Source organism: Panulirus ornatus, chromosome 24 (genome assembly GCF_036320965.1).
Source record: "Panulirus ornatus isolate Po-2019 chromosome 24, ASM3632096v1, whole genome shotgun sequence".
Classification (NCBI taxonomy): Eukaryota; Metazoa; Arthropoda; class Malacostraca; order Decapoda; family Palinuridae; genus Panulirus; species Panulirus ornatus.
In genome coordinates, this window is record NC_092247.1 from 13561061 (window position 1) to 13581986 (window position 20926).

The following is a 20926-nucleotide window of genomic DNA, read 5'->3' on the forward strand; positions in this document are numbered from 1 at the left end:
TTGTATTACGCCGTCTCCGGCACGAACGCAGCACATGATCAGTGAGTACAGCGCGACTGAAACGTGAAAGGAACACATCTGAGACACGTTTGAATCATGAGGATGTGACGCAGAACAACGAGCGTAACTAACTGGTCCGGAACACGAGCACAGCAAAGTTGAAACAAGAGAACTGTACGAATGAAGGTGAATGTGACACACGCTCGTAAAATGAAGGTGAATGTGACACGCTCGTAAAATGAGGGCGAAACATTATGAGTGCAGCGTGTCTCGGACGTGAGTGAAACACATGAACACAACACATTTGGAAGGAGGATATAACATATGTTCCACGGGGCAGGTGCTGGAAGACTGGCAGGACCTGGAGAAATACTACACGAGCGGCTATGGTCACGCCATCAACTACGAGATGGCTTGTCCCCCTCTGCAAGACGTCATCCAGTATTTCAGGTACATAATAAGTGGCGCATCTTGTAGCAGTAGTGGAAGGGGGGATGGATGTAGGTGATAAGAGTGATAGCAATGGTAGTAAATAGTAGTAGCAGTGAAGAAATCAAAGAAATCCCAGTCAAAATGTGGGTAAAAGTAGTAATACTTATAAAATATGGTGGTGATAAAAGTAGACACGTAAGTGTTAGCAGTTTGAGCTTTATGCGATGTTCAAGCATTGTTTTCAGTTGACGATAACTTAACAGGTATTGTCAGTCTCACTCAAGGGTATTTCTAGAAGGGAATCGTATTTGAGATCCTCATTTCAAAGGGAGTATGGAGGGCATCCTCACCCAAAATGTTTATAACATACACACTGCCTTGTGTTTGGGTCGTGGTCAGCTGGTAAGTCAGCAGGCCTATAGGATGCCTCAGGAGAACCCCCCCAGGTGCACAGGAGACCCCAGGCCATTACACAGGTGTTCTACTTCCCATTGGTTCTACAGACAACTAGGGCGCCGGGACAGACCAGGGTCTTTCAGTTTGTGATTCTAATAAGTACCTTTTGTAAGCATTCAAGTTCTTCTTGATGAGGTCAAGCTTACCTGCATGAAAACCTTATTACCAAACCTAACTCCTCTCTCATACCATATCAAGTGCCCCTACATCCTTCTGCCTCACATGCAGGTGTGAGTGATTGGTAAAAACAGGCTTACCGCATCTTCGGCACGCTGAGTTGTAGAGCGAAGGCCTTGAACAGAGGCTCCCAAGTTGGACTATACCAGCTTGCCAGTCTCCCTTCTGTTTAGATATTTTGATAGTACAGTCAAGCCTGAGTTTATTCGGTCCGTATCACTGTGAACAGTCTGAGGTCTTACTCTGTCAAGGATAAAGCTTTCCAGTTCAGTGGGATGTACTTCTAACTTTTCAGTGACATGGTGGACGGTAGAGGAGGACCCAAAGGCATCTTCTACTTCACCCACAGCAGAGCTGTGATCACGGTAGGTCCTCACTGCCTCGCTGCGGCGTTACTCCTTTACTTTTCCACCTCCACATCGTCTCATTCCACCTTGGTACATCCTTACTTCTTGATTTGACTACGTCCCTTGCTTGATCATGCCTGCGTCTTCTTCATCTGTCACGTTCATCTTATGCTTTATCACGTCGTTAGCCTCTTGCCTACCCCTTCCCCTGTCTATGATACATACATGACTCTTCTATGTTCTTACTGTGCCAGCTTACTGTACCTTCCACCCTGCCACTTTACTGTACCCACCACCCCTGCCACTTTACTGTACCCACCACCCCTGCCACTTTACTGTACCCACCACCCCTGCCACTTTACTGTACCCACCACCCCTGCCACTTTACTGTACCCACCACCCCTGCCACCTTACTGTACCCACCACCCTGCCACCTTACTGTACCCACCACCCTGCCACCTTACTGTACCCACCACCCTACCACTTACTGTACCCATCACCCTGCCACGTTACTGTACCCACCAACCCTGCCACCTTACTGTACCCACCACCCTGCCACCTTACTGTACCCTTCACCCCTGCCACCTTACTATACCCTTCACCCTTGCCACTTATTTCACCATGTTCTTCACTGCCTACTCTGCCACATTCGTTACCTCCTCACTGTATCCCGTTTTGCCAGTCTGCTTGGCTCTGCTTCTTTGCCCACAATTCAGCAAGACTAGAAATCACATTTACACATGCCAGTATTACGAAGGAGGTAATGGACACTCGATCGCATTCACCAAGCCAACACTGACTAACACACACACACACACACACACACACACAGTGTAGAAATACATATTGCTATGAAGTATGTGCGACAGTCTACCGAGGCCTGAGGAGCAAGGATGAAAGACTAACGAAGTCTTTTTAGCCCGTTTGTGTAGATCGAGTTTTCGTTTATTGGGTAAGCCTTTGTCATGGGGTTGGGGGTGGAGGGAAGCCATTGTCCTGGTAGGCCTTTGTTAGGGGGGAAGCCATTGTCCGGGCAAGCCTTTGTCAGAGAAATCAATCAAGTAGTTTTTATCTGTATGATTATAGCACCTCCAGGAACCTGTCCTTAATGTTGTCCTTTAATATCTTACGTCCCCTTACGTCATCTAACATCTTACGTCCCCTTACGTCGTCTAATGTTTTACGTCTCCTTACGTCATCTAACGTCTTATATTCCTTACGTCTTCTAACATCTTACGTTCCCTTACGTCATCTAACATCTTACTTTCCCTTCTGTCTTCTAACATCTTACGTCTCCATACGTCGTTTAACGTCTTACGTTTTCTTACGTCTCTTTACGTCTAACTTCTTACATCATCTAACGTCTTATGTTCCTTACATTTTCTAACATCTTACGTCTCCTTACATTTTCTAATGTTGTACGTCTCCTTACGTCTTCTAACCTCTTACGTTCCCTTACATCTTCTAACATATTACGTCTCCTTACGTGTTCTAACATCTTACGTCCCCTTACGTCTTCTATTATCTTACGTCTCCTTACGTCTTTACCATCTTACGTCCTCTAATATCTTACGTCCCCTTATGTCATCAATCATCTTACGTCTTCTAGCATCTTACCTCTCCTTACATCTTCTAACATCTTACCTCTCCTTACATCTTCTAACATCTTACGTCTCCTTACATCTAACATCTTACGCTTTCTTAACATCTTACGTCTCCTTACATCTTCTAACATCTTACGCTTTCTTAACATCTTACGTCTCCTTACATCTAACATCTTACGTCTCCTTACATCTTCTAACATCTTACGCTTTCTTAACATCTTACGTCTCCTTATATCTTCTAACATCTTACGTCCTCTGACACCTTACGTCCCCTTACGTCTTCTAACATCTCTCTCGTCTAGTCAAGGTAGCTTCAGGAACAGCGACTTAAACCTTCTTGGAAAAAAAAGAATAATCCTCTCTCTGCTCGTTTTGTTCTTAGTTCTAGAAAGTGACCATACAGGACGGGAGGATTTCCAGACAGCACCTCCTCCCGCCCCTCTCCGTGACCTACGACATATAGGAGACAAAACTGGAGGGAAACACTATCATTTTTTTTTTGAAATACGACCTTCCATTCCTTGGATTAATATGTAAAGAATAACTTACGGAAAAAGAGATAAAGAGTGTTGGGTCGTGAGTGGCCACTTTCAGTCGTGAGTCTAGAGTGGCTACTTGCAAGCTGAGGGGTGGATGGGGAGGGTAGTTTATGGAGGTGTATAACGTGCTGGGTCCTCGTCCCTCATCCTTAGTAACTCACTTGTCACTCAGCACTCACAAGTGATGGCCATTGTTAACAAGTGTGGCTAAAACTCAAGGATATGTCGTGTAATTTCTTATCTTATTTTCTGGCTTGATATCAAATACGTTCCCCGTAATGTACAGTGATTAATGGATAGCAGACATGGGAAATAAAGGTCGAGGGTGGAATATTAGGAACTTTGTAAAAGGGGAAACAGAAGAAGGAGCTATGCGGGGAGTGCTCATCCTCCTCGAAGGCTCAGATTGTGTTGTCTAAATGTGTGTGGATGTAACAAAGATGAGAAAAAAGGAGATAGAAAGTATGTTTGAGGAAAGGAACAAAACTCAAGGGTAAAGGGGAAGAGTAGTTTAGGAATGTCTTGGGAGTAAAGTCAGGGGTTGGTGAGAGGACAAGAGCAAAGAAAGGAGTAGCACTAATCCTGAAACAGGAGTTGTGGGAGTATGTGATAGGGTGTAAGAAAGTAAATTCTAGATTGATATGGGTAAAACTGAAAGCGGATGGAAAGAGATCGATGATTATTGGTGCATATGCACCTGGTCATGAGAAGAAAGATCATGAGAGGCAAGTGTTTTGGGAGCAGCTGAGTGAGTGTGTTAGCAGCTTTAATGCACGAGACTGGTTTATATCGATGAGTGATTTGAATGCAAAGGTGAGTAATGTGGCAGTTTAGAGTATAATTGGTGTACATGGGGATGTTCAGTGTTGTAAATGGAAATGGTGAAGAGCTTGTAGATTTGTGTGCTGAAAAAGGACTGATGATTGGGAATAACTGGTTTGAAAAGAGAGATATGCCTGGAAGATGTAAAAAAGGAAGAGGGAGGAGGTCAAGAGAAAGGTGCAAGAGGTGAAAAAGAGGGCAAATGAGCGGTAGGGTGAGAGAGTATCAGTAAATTTCAGGGAGAATAAAAAGATGTTTTGGAAGGAGGTAAATAAATTGCGTAAGACAAGAGAACAAATGGGAACATCGGTCAATTGGGCAAATGGGGAGGTAATAACAAGTAGTGGTGAAGTGAGAAGGAGATTAAGTGAGTATTTTGAAGGTTTGTTGAATGTGTTTGATGACAGAGTGGCAGATATAGGATGTTTTCGTCGAGGTGGTATGCGAAGTGAGACGTTCAGGGAGGATGGTTTTGGTAAACAGAAGAGGTGGTTAAAGCTTTGCGAAGGATGAAAGCCGGCAAGGCGGCGGGTTTGGATGGTTTGCAGTGGAATTTATTAAAAAGGGGTAACTGTATTGTTGACCGGTTGGTAAGGATATTCAGTGTATGTACGGTTCATGGTGAAGTGCCTGAGGTTTGGTGGAATGCATGCGTAGTGCCATTGTACAAAGGTAAAGGGAATAAAGGCGAGTGTTCAAATTACAGAGGTATCAGTTTGTTGAGTATTCCTTGAAAATTATATGAGAGGGTATTGACTGAGAGGGTAAAGGCATGTACAGAGCATCAGATTGGGAAAGAGCGGTGGTAGAGGATGTGTGGATCAGGTGTTTGCTTTGAAGAATGTTGAAGAATGTATGTGAGAAATACTTAGAAAAACAAACGGATTTGTATGTAGCATTTATGGATCTGAAGAAGGCATATGATAGAGTGGATAGAGATGCTTTGTGGAAGGTATTAAGGGTATACGGTGTGGGAGGTGAGTTGCTAGAAGCAGTGAAAAGTTTTTATCAAGGATGTAAGGCATATGTACGAGTAGGAAGGGAGGAAAGTGATTGGTTCCCAGGGAATGTCGGTTTGCGGCGGGGGTGCGTGATGTCTCCGTGGTTGTTTAATTTGTTTATGGATGGGGTTGTTAGGGAGGTGAAAGCAAGAATTTGGGAGAGAGGGACAAGTATGCAGTCTGTTGTGGATAAGAGGGCTTGGGAAGTCAGTTTTTATCCGCTGATGATACAGCGTTGGTGGCTGATTCGGGTGAGAAACTGCAGAAGTTGGTGACTGAGTTTGGTAAAGTGTGTGAAAGAAGAAAGCTGAGAGTAAATGTGAATAAGAGCAAGGTTATTAGGTACAGTAGGGTTGAGGGACAAGTTAATTGGGAGTTGAGTTTGAATGGAGAAAAACTGGAGGAAGTGAAGTGTTTTAGATACCTATGAGTGGATTTGGCAGCAGATGGAACCATGGAAGCGGAAGTGAGTCACAGGGTGGGGGAGGGGGCGTAGGTTCTGGGAGCGTTGAAGAATGTGTGGAAGGCGAGAATGTTATCTTGGAGAGCAGAAATGTGTATGTTTGAAGATATAGTGGTTCCAACAATGTTATATGGTTGCGAGGCGTGGGTTATAGATAGGATTGTGCGGAGGATGGTGGATGTGTTGGAAATTAAATGTTTGTGGACAGTATGTTGTGTGAGGTGGTTTGATCGAGTAAGTAATGAAAGAGTAAGAGAGATGTATTGTAATAAAAAGACTGTGGTTGAGAGAGCAGAAGAGGGTGTGTTGAAATGGTTTGATCACATGGAATGAATGAGTGAGGAAAGATTAACAAAGAGGACATATGTGTCAGAGGTGGAGGGAACGAGGACAAGTGGGAGACCCAATTGTAGGTGGAAGGATAGCTTGAAAAAGGTTTTGATCGATAATGGCCTGAACATACAGGAGGGTGAAAGGCGTGCAAGGAATAGAGTGAATTGGAACGATGTGGTATACCGGGGTCAATGGATTGAACCAGGTAAACCATGGGAAGTTTTGTATGACCTGGATATGGATAGGGAGCTGTGGTTTCGGTGCATTACACATGACGCCTAGAGACTGAGTGTGAACGAATGTGGCCTTTGTTGTCTTTTCCTAGCGCTACCTCTCGCGCACGCGGGTGGAAGGGGGTGCTGTTTCATGTGTGGTGGGGTGGCGAAGAGAATGGATGAAGGCAGCATATGTGAATGTGTATATATGTATATGCCTGTGTATATATGTTTATGTATACGTTGAATTGTATAGGTATGTATATGTGCGTATGTGGGCGTTTATGTATGTGGGTGGGTTGGGCCATTCTTTCGTCTGTTTCTTTGCGCTGCCTCACTAACGCGGGAGACAGCGTCTAGGTATAATAGCATAAAGGTAAATTACATATATATATATATATATATATATATATATATATATATATATATATATATATATATATATATATATATATATATATATATATATATATATATATATACGATAGATAGATAGATTGAATATACAAATGGATAGATAGACAGATAAATGGATAGAGAAGAAAATAATGTAGAGCAATAGTGCGAAGCTCTTCCTCCACCGCAACACCCACACGATAATCATGGAATGTCTTCCCTCCCTCCTGCTGGTCGAACGCTCTCCTCCCGCAGATGATGTCTCGCCTGGGGCTGTACAGAGACGTCGCTCCGCTCACCCACGAGCACATGGACCCCGACCGTCACTGGCGTACCTCCTCACACGGCATCTTCGCCACCAACTTGGCCTTCGTCCTCTCCTCCTGCGGCCAGGACAGGTAACTAGCTAACTGGCCCCTCAATGACAAGGCCGCCATCAGTATGGCAATTGCTACTCGCTTTCAGATGAAGCGTTCATGAAGCACTTCACTGTCAACTTCAGCATTCCAGCACGGGGTTAATATTCCAGCAGGGTGTTCTTATTCCAGGATTCCAGCAGGGTGTCAGTATTCCAAGATTCAGACAGTATTCATGTTTCGGGATTCACACACAACGTTAATATTTCAGGATTCAGAACCCAGTGTACATATTTCAGGAATCACACACGATGCCAGACTGGGTGAGGAACCTTCCAGTGTGGGGTGTGGGGAGGCCATCTGGTACCCCACACAGTACCTGCATCTTGGTTCATACCATGTAGACCTCTGCCTCACCTCCTCTGTCTATAACCAGGTCGTCACTACGACCGCCATTAATGCACCAGACCCTTTTTCCTCTTGGACTCAACACTATCTTCACAAACAGCAATAATAACACTTAAATTTCTCATGCATTACGTCGCGAGTCAAGATGACACAGAAACCTTATTTCCCATAGATGTTCCCTGAGTTTCCGTGTGTCTTTTATCCGTTTTTCCTGCCTTTTGCCCCCATTTATCCATTCCCCATGTTTACCATCCTACCTCCGCCTGTTTACGTGCTTATCCCTACCATTTCCCCCTGGGCCGACGTGTCTGCTGGCAGGTGGTGGGTGAGTGTGCTCATGAGTGAGAAAGTGGTGTCGCTGGACGGGTGCTCCAGCGACCGCGGCTGTACCTGGGACGAGTTCCTCGCCGCGTATGGCCGCTACTACCGCTGTGACTTCGACAACATCTGCCAGGCCAGCGTGCAGGAGGAGGAGCCTTTGTCCTCGGCAGGTACAGCAAGACGCTGGTCCTGTGTCTGGCACGTTTAAGGATGACATGTGATGTCGGTCACTTTTAGTGCCGTTGTGAAGTGTTATCATAGGGATGATGAACCTTCGTGGTGTAGCGGATATATCGTTGTTGACCATGATGCAAGTCTGTGGCGGATGTTATTGTCTTTAACATACGCACGTAGAGGTTGCGTGTCTTTTTTTTATGTTAGCCGAGACGGCACGGGCAACTGAGGCCCTAATCAAGGCCATCTCATTGACGCTGATATACCCAATTCATCAACCAACCGTAAGGGTAGATGAAGAGATGGTTTGACTATGGACCGACTGCCGCAACTAGGATTCGAACCTATTCGCTCGACCCTGGGCGACCCTTGAATGCGTCACGGTCAGAAACGCTAACCGATATACTACGGAGGTTGTTCTATATACTCTAACATACATATACATAGAGACGTTTGATATTGTCATTCTAACAGTATGAAATATGTATGATTGGCGTGTTGTGGACGAGTGCTTAATTCTGGCTTCATTCTCAGCCAACAGACCAGAGGTGGTGTGGGCCACGGATGTGCTGCGGGTCCTGCGCACTCTGGCGTGGTGGGCAGGCGGCCTCTTCACCTAGATGACCCTACACCGCCCTCCCGTGTCCTCGCCCAAGTGTCTAAGAAACACATGATTTGTATATCATACATACGACACACGAGAAGACCCGTAGGTATCAAAATCCTTGAGGACAATTATTCGGGGGAAAACGAGGATATATTATACTTCTATACGTGTGACATCTTTTAGGACCATCGTCAACATCCTGTGGTATTCTGTCAGAGGACGCTGCAGGAGAGGCCACTCCCGTGCCCTCATGCGCCTCGAACACCTGGCTCTCGTCTGGTGAACACTGAGGCAACCGCCTCATCCTCCCCCCAAAGTGAGGATAATCTGTTTATCCCGGAACGTGCTTGCCAACGCTGTCATCCGCTGCGTTAAGAATATTATGAATAAAACGCAACTGTGGGATGGGAATCCGGGACCAGATGTTCTCCGCAGCTGCTGGTGTTTAACCCCTTGAACGTAACAGCATAACCATTGAGCAAGACGCTACGGCCCTTGAACATAAATGGCCCGGCCCTTCACCTGATTCTTAAATGTCATGCCAATGACTGAGTCAGAATGATTAAGGGTCATATTTTCGTATGTAAGAGCCGTGTGTTCCTCTGGTCGCCTGATGATTTGAAACTGGGCCTTACTGCGTATCGCTGCCTATGACTCGTGTGGATGCTGGCTTTCCTCCTCCCTCTAAGGTCACGAAATGTGACGTGCGGGAGCTCATGGACCACTGGTTGGTCTGAGACGGAAAGCTTCTTTTGTTGCCTTATAGTGCAGTAGTAGTGTCAGGCCCGGGTCCAAATCCTCAGGTGTGTTTATGTGTGTATATTGTATGTATGTGTATATAAACGCTTGTGACTGACATTAATTTCCAGTAGTGGAAAAAAAGTCATACCATCGTATACATTAGGCTGTGGTGTATTGTGCCACGCAGCAGCTGAGGCAAGTGTCTCTGTGAAGGTGTTGAGTATTTGCTGCTGTTAGACAGTCAGTAATGGTTCTGAGTGCTTTGATTTTGGTTCTGACTGCTTGATGATCAGGCAGGTGGGGGCGTAGCTTAGAGTGGAATAATTGTTTTCAGAGGACACCAAGGGATTCATTTTCTCATCAAGTTTGGTACCAGTAAGTCTTCTGGGAGTTTTTACTTAATTGCTTTTGTGATGATGATGACTGTGGTATGGGGAGTCAATGCCATGTGTGTGTGGTGCCCAGGATAGTTGCATTTTTGTTTTGTTGTAACTACTGTCCATGCAAGGTGACGGGAGGGGTTGTAAGTTGGACTTATGTCTGTTTAGGGCTCAAAAGGGTGTCTAAAGTCTTCTGTGCAAGTACAGACAGTTTTGTTCTTTGTGAGCCACTTTTCCAGTTGTATATCATGATTCTGCGTACTTGTCGTTGCTTACGTATTGTTATGATACTGTGATGTGTCTGAAAGGTCTCCCGCACCGTGATCTGCAGGAGGTGATGGAAGGTCATGAAGGAAGAGACTGGAGACGGGAACTCCATCGTCAAGCTTGACTATTTCAGGGGTGAAGAATCGTGAATGACTCTGGCTTGGCGGCCAGCTTTTGAACTTGGCCAACCACTTTTTGTCATTGTTGTGGAGGGTGGTGTCAAGTGTCATCTGTGTGAGGATGTTAATGTCTGTCGCCACTACTACTAGGAAGTAGGTCGCGGTTGGTTAAGATCATGTGTTATGTGAGGTCGGTCTGTATTGGGATCATTTGCTTGTTTCTATTGCGGAATTGAAGTAGGACGGTAAGAAGAGAGGGAATCAGGTAGTTTGGAAAGTTTTGGGATTATTACTGTGATGGTAAGTTTCCAGATGTAAAGGTTTTTATTGTGTATCCTGGAGCGGTTGAAGATATCTGTAAGTGCTTGGCTTACAGTTAGGTCAAAGTGTTTCATATGAATGTTTGCCATGACGTCAGGGTCTGGAGCAGGGGAGTAATTAGGTTTTACTTGCTTTACATATGTTTCAGAATAGATTTTGTGTATGTTTTTCATGACTTTCCCATTCATGGATATATTTGATTTGTTGCTGATGAAGAGTAGTGTTTCATGAGTATGCTATGTATTCCTCGGAAGAATGGATGTCATTAGATTGGGAGGAAAATGCATCATGTCCGGAGGCTGGGTTGATGCGGGAAGTGTGTACATCTTCCGTGACGTGCGCGGCCAAACTTGGTCGCTGTGGGTTTTGTGGTTCATTATACTGAGGAAGGAAAGTCAGTTTTCCGTGATTAGGTTAATGATGATGTTTGGACTATGGATATTACTTCTATGTGAATTCTGTTAGTGGTGAGTGGTTTTGTTTGAGCTGATTTCATTGTTTTATGTTTGTAATTTGTTGGGAAACTTTTAAGTTATATTTCCTTCTTTGTGGTATGCGCTTTTTTTTGCTTGTTTGGTGATGGTGATGCCGTAAGAGACAGCGTGACACATGGCAGAGAACATCAGGTCTGCTGCTGCTTTCGTAATTTTGCTATATTTCAACAAAGATTTCATTAAGATGGTCTCTAATCTATACATTCCTTCATTCATGCTTACGGTGTTGTTAACTCTGATAGGAGAAGATTCAACAATAATCCTTTCAGTAAGACACACAAGGGTAAAAAAAAATTTAACTCCCAAAATCCACTGGATGTAAATATTCTTCTCTACGTTTGAATAGTGCGTTTGATTCGGAGGCTCTTACTGAATATATATGCTGTTGAATCCTTTAGAGATGTACCCGTTCGGCCAATATACATCTTATTACAGACTTTACATGGAACAGAGTAGGCACTTAATTTGTCATTAGATAATGGTGTGTTCTTCATTAAGGAATCCCGTATGGTGTTTTCATCTTTGAAAAGAACATGAATATTTTGTTTCATAATACTAGTGAGGTGAAATTTTTGGCTTTGTACATATTCTCTTGTTCATATTGACTCTGTATTTTTGAAAATGGCTTGAAATACAGTCGAAAACTTGGAGCTTCTGTTTTTGTTTAATCCAGCGACTTTACTTACATCAGTGCTTCATGTTTATATATATATATATATATATATATATATATATATATATATATATATATATATATATATATATATATATAATGTAGCTTAGACATTGAAGCTTATTGATACAGTGGTCAAATTGATGAGAACTACTATTGACGTTTGTGTAAATAAATTATACATTTCCTTTTTCCATAGCCAGAGGTTGAACCATTATGTGACATTCATTTTTTCATTTCATTTCATTTCAAGCTAGAAGTTTCAGTTTTCTAAATTGTTTCTTACATTTTTCATATGTATATATATGTATGTATGTGTGTGTGTGTATATGTGCGTATGTATGTGTGTGTGTATGTGTGTATATATATATATATATATATATATATATATTATCCCTGGGGATAGGGGTGAAAGAATACTTCCCACGCATTCCTCGCGTGTCGTAGAAAGCGACTAGAGGGGACGGGAGCGGGGGGCCAGAAATCCTCCCCTCCTTGTATTTTTTTTTTTTTTTAACTTTCTAAAATGGGAAACAGAAGAAGGAGTCACGCGGGGAGTGCTTATCCTCCTCGAAGGCTCAGATTGGGGTGCCTAAATGTGTGTGGATGTAACCAAGATGTGAAAAAAGGAGAGATAGGTAGTATGTTTGAGGAAAGGAACCTGGATGTTTTGGCTCTGAGTGAAACGAAGCTCAAGGGTAAAGGGGAAGAGTGGTTTGGGAATGTCTTGGGAGTAAAGTCAGGGGTTAGTGAGAAGACAAGAGCAAGGGAAGGAGTAGCAATACTCATGAAACAGGAGTTGTGGGAGTATGTGATAGAATGTAAGAAAGTAAATTCCCGATTAATATGGGTAAAACTGAAAGTTGATGGAGAGAGATGGGTGATTATTGGTGCATATGCACCTGGGCATGAGAAGAAAGATCATGAGAGGCAAGTGTTTTGGGAGCAGCTGAATGAGTGTGTTAGTGGTTTTGGAGCACGAGACCGGGTTATAGTGATGGGTGATTTGAATGCAAAGGTGAGTAATGTGGCAGTTGAGGGCATAATTGGTATACATGGGGTGTTCAGTGTTGTAAATGGAAATGGTGAAGAGCTTGTAGATTTATGTGCTGAAAAAGGACTGATGATTGGGAATACCTGGTTTAAAAAGCGAGATATACATAAGTATACTTATGTAAGTAGGAGAGATGGCCAGAGAGTGTTATTGGATTACGTGTTAATTGACAAGCGCGCGAAAGAGAGACTTTTGGATGTTAATGTGCTGAGAGGTGCAACTGGAGGGATGTCTGATCATTATCTTGAGGAGGCTAAGGTGAAGATTTGTATGGGTTTTCAGAAAAGAAGAGTGAATGTTGGGGTGAAGAGGGTGGTGAGAGTAAGTGAGCTTGGGAAGGAGACTTGTGTGAGGAAGTACCAGGAGAGACTGAGTACAGAATGGAAAAAGGTGAGAACAATGGAAGTAAGGGGAGTGGGGGAGGAATGGGATGTATTTAGGGAATCAGTGATGGATTGCGCAAAAGATGCTTGTGGCATGAGAAGAGTTGGAGGTGGGTTGATTAGAAAGGGTAGTGAGTGGTGGGATGAAGAAGTAAGATTATTAGTGAAAGAGAAGAGAGAGGCATTTGGACGATTTTTGCAGGGAAAAAATGCAATTGAGTGGGAGATGTATAAAAGAAAGAGACAGGAGGTCAAGAGAAAGGTGCAAGAGGTGAAAAAAAGGGCAAATGAGAGTTGGGGTGAGAGAGTATCATTAAATTTTAGGGAGAATAAAAAGATGTTCTGGAAGGAGGTAAATAAAGTGCGTAAGACAAGGGAGCAAATGGGAACTTCAGTGAAGGGCGCAAATGGGGAGGTGATAACAAGTAGTGGTGATGTGAGAAGGAGATGGAGTGAGTATTTTGAAGGTTTGTTGAATGTGTTTGATGATAGAGTGGCAGATATAGGGTGTTTTGGTCGAGGTGGTGTGCAAAGTGAGAGGGTTAGGGAAAATGATTTGGTAAACAGAGAAGAGGTAGTAAAAGCTTTGCGGAAGATGAAAGCCGGCAAGGCAGCAGGTTTGGATGGTATTGCAGTGGAATTTATTAAAAAAGGGGGTGACTGTATTGTTGACTGGTTGGTAAGGTTATTTAATGTATGTATGACTCATGGTGAGGTGCCTGAGGATTGGCGGAATGCGTGCATAGTGCCATTGTACAAAGGCAAAGGGGATAAGAGTGAGTGCTCAAATTACAGAGGTATAAGTTTGTTGAGTATTCCTGGTAAATTATATGGGAGGATATTGATTGAGAGGGTGAAGGCATGTACAGACCATCAGATTGGGGAAGAGCAGTGTGGTTTCAGAAGTGGTAGAGGATGTGTGGATCAGGTGTTTGCTTTGAAGAATGTATGTGAGAAATACTTAGAAAAGCAAATGGATTTGCATGTAGCATTTATGGATTTGGAGAAGGCATATGATAGAGTTGATAGAGATGCTCTGTGGAAGGTATTAAGAATATATGGTGTGGGAGGCAAGTTGTTAGAAGCAGTGAAAAGTTTTTATCGAGGATGTAAGGCATGTGTACATGTAGGAAGAGAGGAAAGTGATTGGTTCTCAGTGAATGTAGGTTTGCGGCAGGGGTGTGTGATGTCTCCATGGTTGTTTAATTTGTTTATGGATGGGGTTGTTAGGGAGGTGAATGCAAGAGTTTTGGAAAAAAGGGCAAGTATGAAGTCTGTTGGGGATGAGAGAGCTTGGGAAGTGAGTCAGTTGTTGTTCGCTGTTGATACAGCGCTGGTGGCTGATTCATGTGAGAAACTGCAGAAGCTGGTGACTGAGTTTGGTAAAGTGTGTGAAAGAAGAAAGTTAAGAGTAAATGTGAATAAGAGCAAGGTTATTAGGTACAGTAGGGTTGAGGGTCAAGTCAATTGGGAGGTGAGTTTGAATGGAGAAAAACTGGAGGAAGTGAAGTGTTTTAGATATCTGGGAGTGGATCTGGCAGCGGATGGAACCATGGAAGCGGAAGTGGATCATAGGGTGGGGGAGGGGGCGAAAATTCTGGGAGCCTTGAAGAATGTGTGGAAGTCGAGAACATTATCTCGGAAAGCAAAAATGGGTATGTTTGAAGGAATAGTGGTTCCAACAATGTTGTATGGTTGCGAGGCGTGGGCTATGGATAGAGTTGTGCGCAGGAGGATGGATGTGCTGGAAATGAGATGTTTGAGGACAATGTGTGGTGTGAGGTGGTTTGATCGAGTAAGTAACGTAAGGGTAAGAGAGATGTGTGGAAATAAAAAGAGCGTGGTTGAGAGAGCAGAAGAGGGTGTTTTGAAATGGATCGGGCACATGGAGAGAATGAGTGAGGAAAGATTGACCAAGAGAATATATGAGTCGGAGGTGGAGGGAACGAGGAGAAGAGGGAGACCAAATTGGAGGTGGAAAGATGGATTGAAAAAGATTGTGTGATCGGGGCCTGAACATGCAGGAGGGTGAAAGGAGGGCAAGGAATAGAGTGAATTGGAGCGATGTGGTATACCGGGGTTGACGTGCTGTCAGTGGATTGAATCAGGGCATGTGAAGCGTCTGGGGTAGACCATGGAAAGCTGTGTAGGTATGTATATTTGCGTGTGTGGGCGTATGTGTGTGCATGTGTGTGTGTGTGTGGGGGGGGGGGGGGGGGGTTTGGGCCATTTCTTTCGTCTGTTTCCTTGCGCTACCTCGCAAACGCGGGAGACAGCGACAAAGTATAAAAAAAAAAAAAAAAATGTGTGTGCGTGTGTGTGTGTGTGTGTGTGTGTGTGTGTGTGTGTATTGTTGCCCGTGTGGGTTGAGTAGGTTAAGTGCAAAATTATCATTATGAATAAGTGGGCAGAAGAGAGTTGGTGGAGTGCGCTCCAGATGATATTTGTGTGGAGCGTTGGTGTACAAGAACTAATGTCTCGCGAGGTTGGCTGCGGGAGGTAATGGGCTAGGAGTCTGGTTGTCTGGCTGCGTAGGTTTCAGGATAATGAGAGGATTTAGCTGGTGTGTGAGTAGTATCAGGTTGGGGGATCTTGGGTGCGAGTGTTAGGCCAAGCAGGATAGCAGAAGGCAATGACATTTATTATATATAGGAAAGTGTTGGGTATGTTTTTGAGCATCTACAGTTGGGGGGAAGGGGGGGGGATGTGTGTGAAAGCATGTGTAAGGAGGAGACATAAAGGTGTTGTAGTAAGCACTGTATACATATCAAAAGTGTTGTCACCGTACGTGAACCGTTTGGTGCTTAGAGAAGTGTCTGCGAATGGAATGTCGTGTATAAATGTCACGAGTCATCACTCTTGCCTATGTCGTCTCTGTGTCATGCTCTAGGATTGTGTAGTTATATTGGGTTGAGCACATCTGTGTGCTAGAATGTGATACCACTGGTGCCTAATTGTACGAGGGTTAGTGTGTGTGAATGTGGTTTTTTTGGAATAGAAGGAGTTGTGTATATCATACTGCAGCTTGTGGAGTGTTTATGTTGGGAATGTAATGGCTCGTGAGGGTGGCATGGATGTATATGTGTGGCTGATGTATGGTTCTAGTTCTCTGTAAGTTCCTTATGGAGGTGCGATGTGCAATGAAGGGTGATACTGTAGGCAGCTGGAGCATCTGACAGTGTAATACCTTTTGGTGGTGAGGATATGACGACTGTGGGTGAATGTACCATGCTGGTCCTGGATTCAGGTTAACGTCACCAGCTTACCTCAGTAACTGGAGAATAATGGTCGTAACGTTATTTTCACGTGTGTGTGTGTGTGTGGGAGGGGTGTGTATGTGAGGGGAGCGGGATGTGATTGGGGGAGTGTCATTGTGAAAAGATGTTTGGATATGACCGATGGCCCAGTGCAGCGGTCAGGGACAGCCTGGGGTAGCTCTTCGTGCAGGAGTGGGTATTAGTGCGGCTCCCTGCGGGACAGAAAGTGAGGTCACAGAGTGAGGTGCTTGATGAAAAACATGGAGACGGAGCTTTCTCGACTTGGTCAGTTTCTGGCTTTGTTGACACATCAACTTTCCTCATCAGCAATACTCCTCAGGGCTATGTCTCGTCTTCCAACTTTCCTCATTATGATCAAAGACACTAGTACGTGCAGTGTCTCTCGTCCAGCGACCGGATTAATGAAAACCCTTTACCCCTCCCTTCCTCACCCACCACAGTGTACACCCACATATTTTACGTCTCCACGCGTGAATACCTACCTCACAAACCCTTGTAATAACCACACACACCTGTGCGTTTTGTCTTTCTTTCGGTGGCGTGGCCCGCACTCTCCCACACGTTTCGCCTCTCCCTCGTAGAGGGCTGGACCCACACTCCTCTCGTAGCGGGCTGAACCCGCGCTCCTTCGTAGCGAACTGGACCCGCGCTCCTTCGTAGCGGGCTGGACCCGCGCTCCCTCTGTAAATCCTGTGGTGATGTAGGTAAACCATCGCGTGTCTTATTAGCTGAGCCATCAGACGCTGAGTCTCTCCTCCACAGGGTGGATCAACCTCCACAAGGGTTTCACTTTCGCTTGATATACGCTCTTCCTGACCATCGTGATCTTCCCGGTACTCGACTATCCTGTCTCTATGTAGACAGATCAGAAGGTTGCAGTTCCTGTCTTGTGGTCAATGATCTTGTCAATAGACAGTGTTGCCTCGCATGATCCTCCCGCGATCTGCTGACATGTTACTTCTTTCTCTCCTCAGGTAAAACCTCGAGCGACATAACACGTCTAGTGTCACGTACTGCCGGCTGGCGTCAAGCGTGTTACGTAATACCAGTTGGCGCCCAGGGTGTTACGTACTGCCGGCTGGCATCCAGGGTGTTATGTAATGCCATTTGGCGCCCAGGGTGTTACGTACTGCCGGCTGGTGTCAAGGGTGTGTCATATACTGCCGGCTGGTGTCAATGGTGTTACGCACTGGCGTCAAGGTACGCATGGTGGAGCTGAGGGGTTACGTCAGACGCGTGTCTAACGTCGTCAGCAGCTGACTCTTACCAGTGTATGAGAGGCTCAGGCTGGAGGGCACGCGCTATAACCCCTCCCCCAGCCACTTGGCCAGTAACGAGAGTCTGTACATTACACGGACACAAGACTCTCGCTGTATGTGAGGCACGATTCAACCATTACCATCAATACGTTAGCAATGTACTGTACTGCCATGACGTCGCTTACACTTACACCCATTATTCTTTGAGTGAATAGTTTGTGTGGATAGTCTGTACTTACGTTTGTAATTTATTGCCGCCTCTCTCTCTCTCTCTCTCTCTCTCTCTCTCTCTCTCTCTCTCTCTCTCTCTCTCTCTCTCTCTCTCTCTCTCTCTCTCTCTCTCTCTATCTATCTATCTATCTCTCTCTCTCTTACTTTCTTCTAAGTAACCAAGCCGCTATGTAATGGCTGGCTCCCTCCCCGCAGCCCTTCCCTAAATCTCCTCCATCAGCGGAGCTTCCCTCACTTCCCTCCATTAGTAACCCCTCCCTCACCTCCCTCCATTAGCGGCCCCTCCCTCACCCCACTCCAACAGCGGCTCCTCCCTCACCTCCCTTTCCTTCATTAGCGGCCCCTCCCTCACCTCCCTCCATTAGCGGCCCCTCCCTCACCCCACTCCAACAGCGGCTCCTCCCTCACCTCCCTTTCCTTCATTAGCGGCCCCGTCCCTCACCTCCCTCCATCAGCGGCCCATCCCTTACCCTGCTTACCCCACGCGTCCCGTCACGCGTCCGTCAGCTGGCGCGGTTCCCACGCGCCTGGCGGTCTTAGAAAGTCGGCTCGAGCCTAGCCCTTCACTCCTCCCACTGTCCCACCAGGAAGATGACGTGGCTAGGTTAACACCTGCCAGGCACACTCTGTGTGTGTGTGTGTGTGTGTGTGTGTGTGTGTGTGTGTTGTTAGGTCCTCTAGATTTAGATCGTTGCGAACATACCTGGTCCTTTGTTGGAGATTAATTGCTAGGTAACATTCTTAGTACTTTGTTTAGAGTCGTATTGTTAAGTGTCACTCCAGACATATGTTGAAGCTTTATTACTGTCTAGAATTACTAGTCCTTTGTTAGATCTTAATTGTTAGGTACCATTCCTTCTCCTTTGTTAGATCTTTATTGTTGAGCACCATTTCTTATCCATCCTTTGTCCTTTGTTGGATCGTTATTGTTCTCTAGCATCCTTGGTTCCATATTAGATCTTTATTGTTTGGTATCATTATTCGTCCTTTGCTGGAGTTTTACTGCTGGGTAACGCTCCTACCTCTTTGCTTTCGAAAAGCACCGTTATTCCCCAGCGATCAGCAGGGTGTTTGGCGGAAAGACACACCCGTTGTATTCACTGAGAGAGATGCACCCACTGAGTCCACCCGTTGTGTCAATTGAGAGAAATACACTCATTGTATCCACTGAGGGAGATGCACTCATTTGTTCAGTGAGGAAGATAAACCCGTTGTGTCCACTGAGAGAAATACACCCATTGTGTCCGCTGAGGAAGACACACCCGTTATATTCACTGAGAAGGATAAGTACAACCGTTGTCTTCATTGGTGAAGATACAACCATCATGTGCACCGAGGAAAACCATAGCCATTGTGTGTCCACTGAGGATGGTACATCCGTTGTCTCCACTGAGGAAAGAGTGGTCGTACAGTCGTGCTCAAAGGTCATACCATTCTGCTCTGGGAAGAGCATAACTATGAAAAGAAATATATAAACACCACATCAATGGCGTCCAATATGTGGATAGTTCGAAACGTCAGGGTAGCTAGGCAGTTCCTAGGCTAAGCCAAGCTCTTCAGTTCCTTGATCAGTAGTCGTTTGGAGATGCTCCTGGCTGCTGTCCCGCCCTTTCCCTGCCTCATTGTAATACCCAAGAAATGGATCTTCAGGAGGTCAGAGGGAGGAAAAGTGACCCGTGTGATGCCCTCGAGAGCTGGCTGACCTGTTCAGATGTCGAAACTTCTCTTATGAAAAGTTGTTCCGTTTATGTATGGAGTACTGCTCTCACATTTTGGGTGGTTCTAGCTCTGTAATCTTACTTGACAGTGTTGAGTCGAATCCAGTACGACTTATAAACTGTTCCCAGCCGAACTTCTAAACTTGACCCTCTTGCCTTACTCCGCAATGTTGTTTCACTTTCCCTCTTCTATAGGTATCACTTTCCTTTTAGCTCCTGAGAGCTGGCTGCTTGTGTGTCCCCACCACTAGCTAGACCACGCAATACTCGGCAAGCTGCTGAGTTACATGATTATTGTGAGGCCTTCAGCAACTCAAGGGTGGACCGTTTTGATACCTGCTTCTTTCCTTACACGTCGAAGCGTTGGAACTCTCTGCCTTCTTATGCCTCTCCCAATAACTATGACCTGGCACATTTCAAAAGACAGGTCTTTCACTTTCTCAATAATTTGTATATCCTTTCCCTTGTCTTTTCTTTTTCCGTTTCATCATTCTTTCCATATTTTAATTGAGGCCTAACCTCTTTGTTGTGTATCAGCTTGTTATATTTCTTTCTTGTATCTCTCCTGATTATGTGATTATTACACGAAAGTGCACTTGGGAACTCATCGTGTTTCATTTTCCCCGTGGACTCATAGGGATATACTTGATCACGCGCAAAATTGAGATCCTTTCCAATATATATATATATATATATATATATATATATATATATATATATATATATATATATATATATATATATATTTATATATATATTTTGCTTTGTCGCTGTCTCCCGCGTTTGCGAGGTAGCGCAAGGAAACAGACGAAAGAAATGGCCCAACCCACCCCCATACACATATATATACAAACACTTCCACACACGCAAATATACATACCTATACATCTCAATGTACACATATATATACACACACAGACACATACATATATACCCATGCACACAATTCACACTGTCTGCCTTTATTAATTCCCATCGCCACCTCGCCACACATGGAATACCATCCCCCTCCCCCCTCATGTGTGCGAGGTAGAGCTAGGAAAAGACAACAAAGGCCCCATTCGTTCACAATCAGTCTCTAGCTGTCATGCAATAGTGCCCGAAACCACAGCTCCCTTTCCACATCCAGGCCCCACACAACTTTGCATGGTTTACCCCAGACGCTTCACAAGCCCTGATTCAATCCACTGACAGCACGTCAACCCCGGTATACCACATCGATCCAATTCACTCTATTCCTTGCCCGCCTTTCACCCTCCTGCATGTTCAGGCCCCGATCACTCAAAATCTTTTTCACTTCAACTTTCCACCTCCAATTTGGTCTCCCACTTCTCCTCGTTCCCTCCACCTCCGACAC

General features: G+C 44.9%; 1 protein-coding gene across 1 annotated transcript in view; it reads left to right on the plus strand.

Moving 5' to 3' along the window:
• LOC139757113 (multiple inositol polyphosphate phosphatase 1-like) overlaps nt 1–11623 on the plus strand; it is an 18201-nt gene extending 6578 nt beyond the window's left edge. Inside the window, exons 3-7 of the mRNA XM_071677206.1 lie at nt 341–450; nt 1361–1430; nt 7041–7183; nt 7868–8040; nt 8579–11623. Of these exons, the coding sequence (XP_071533307.1) occupies nt 341–450; nt 1361–1430; nt 7041–7183; nt 7868–8040; nt 8579–8664 (582 nt within the window). The 3' untranslated portion in view covers nt 8665–11623. The remainder of the gene's footprint in view (nt 1–340; nt 451–1360; nt 1431–7040; nt 7184–7867; nt 8041–8578) is intronic.
• The last annotated feature ends 9303 nt before the right edge of the window (nt 11624–20926 follow it).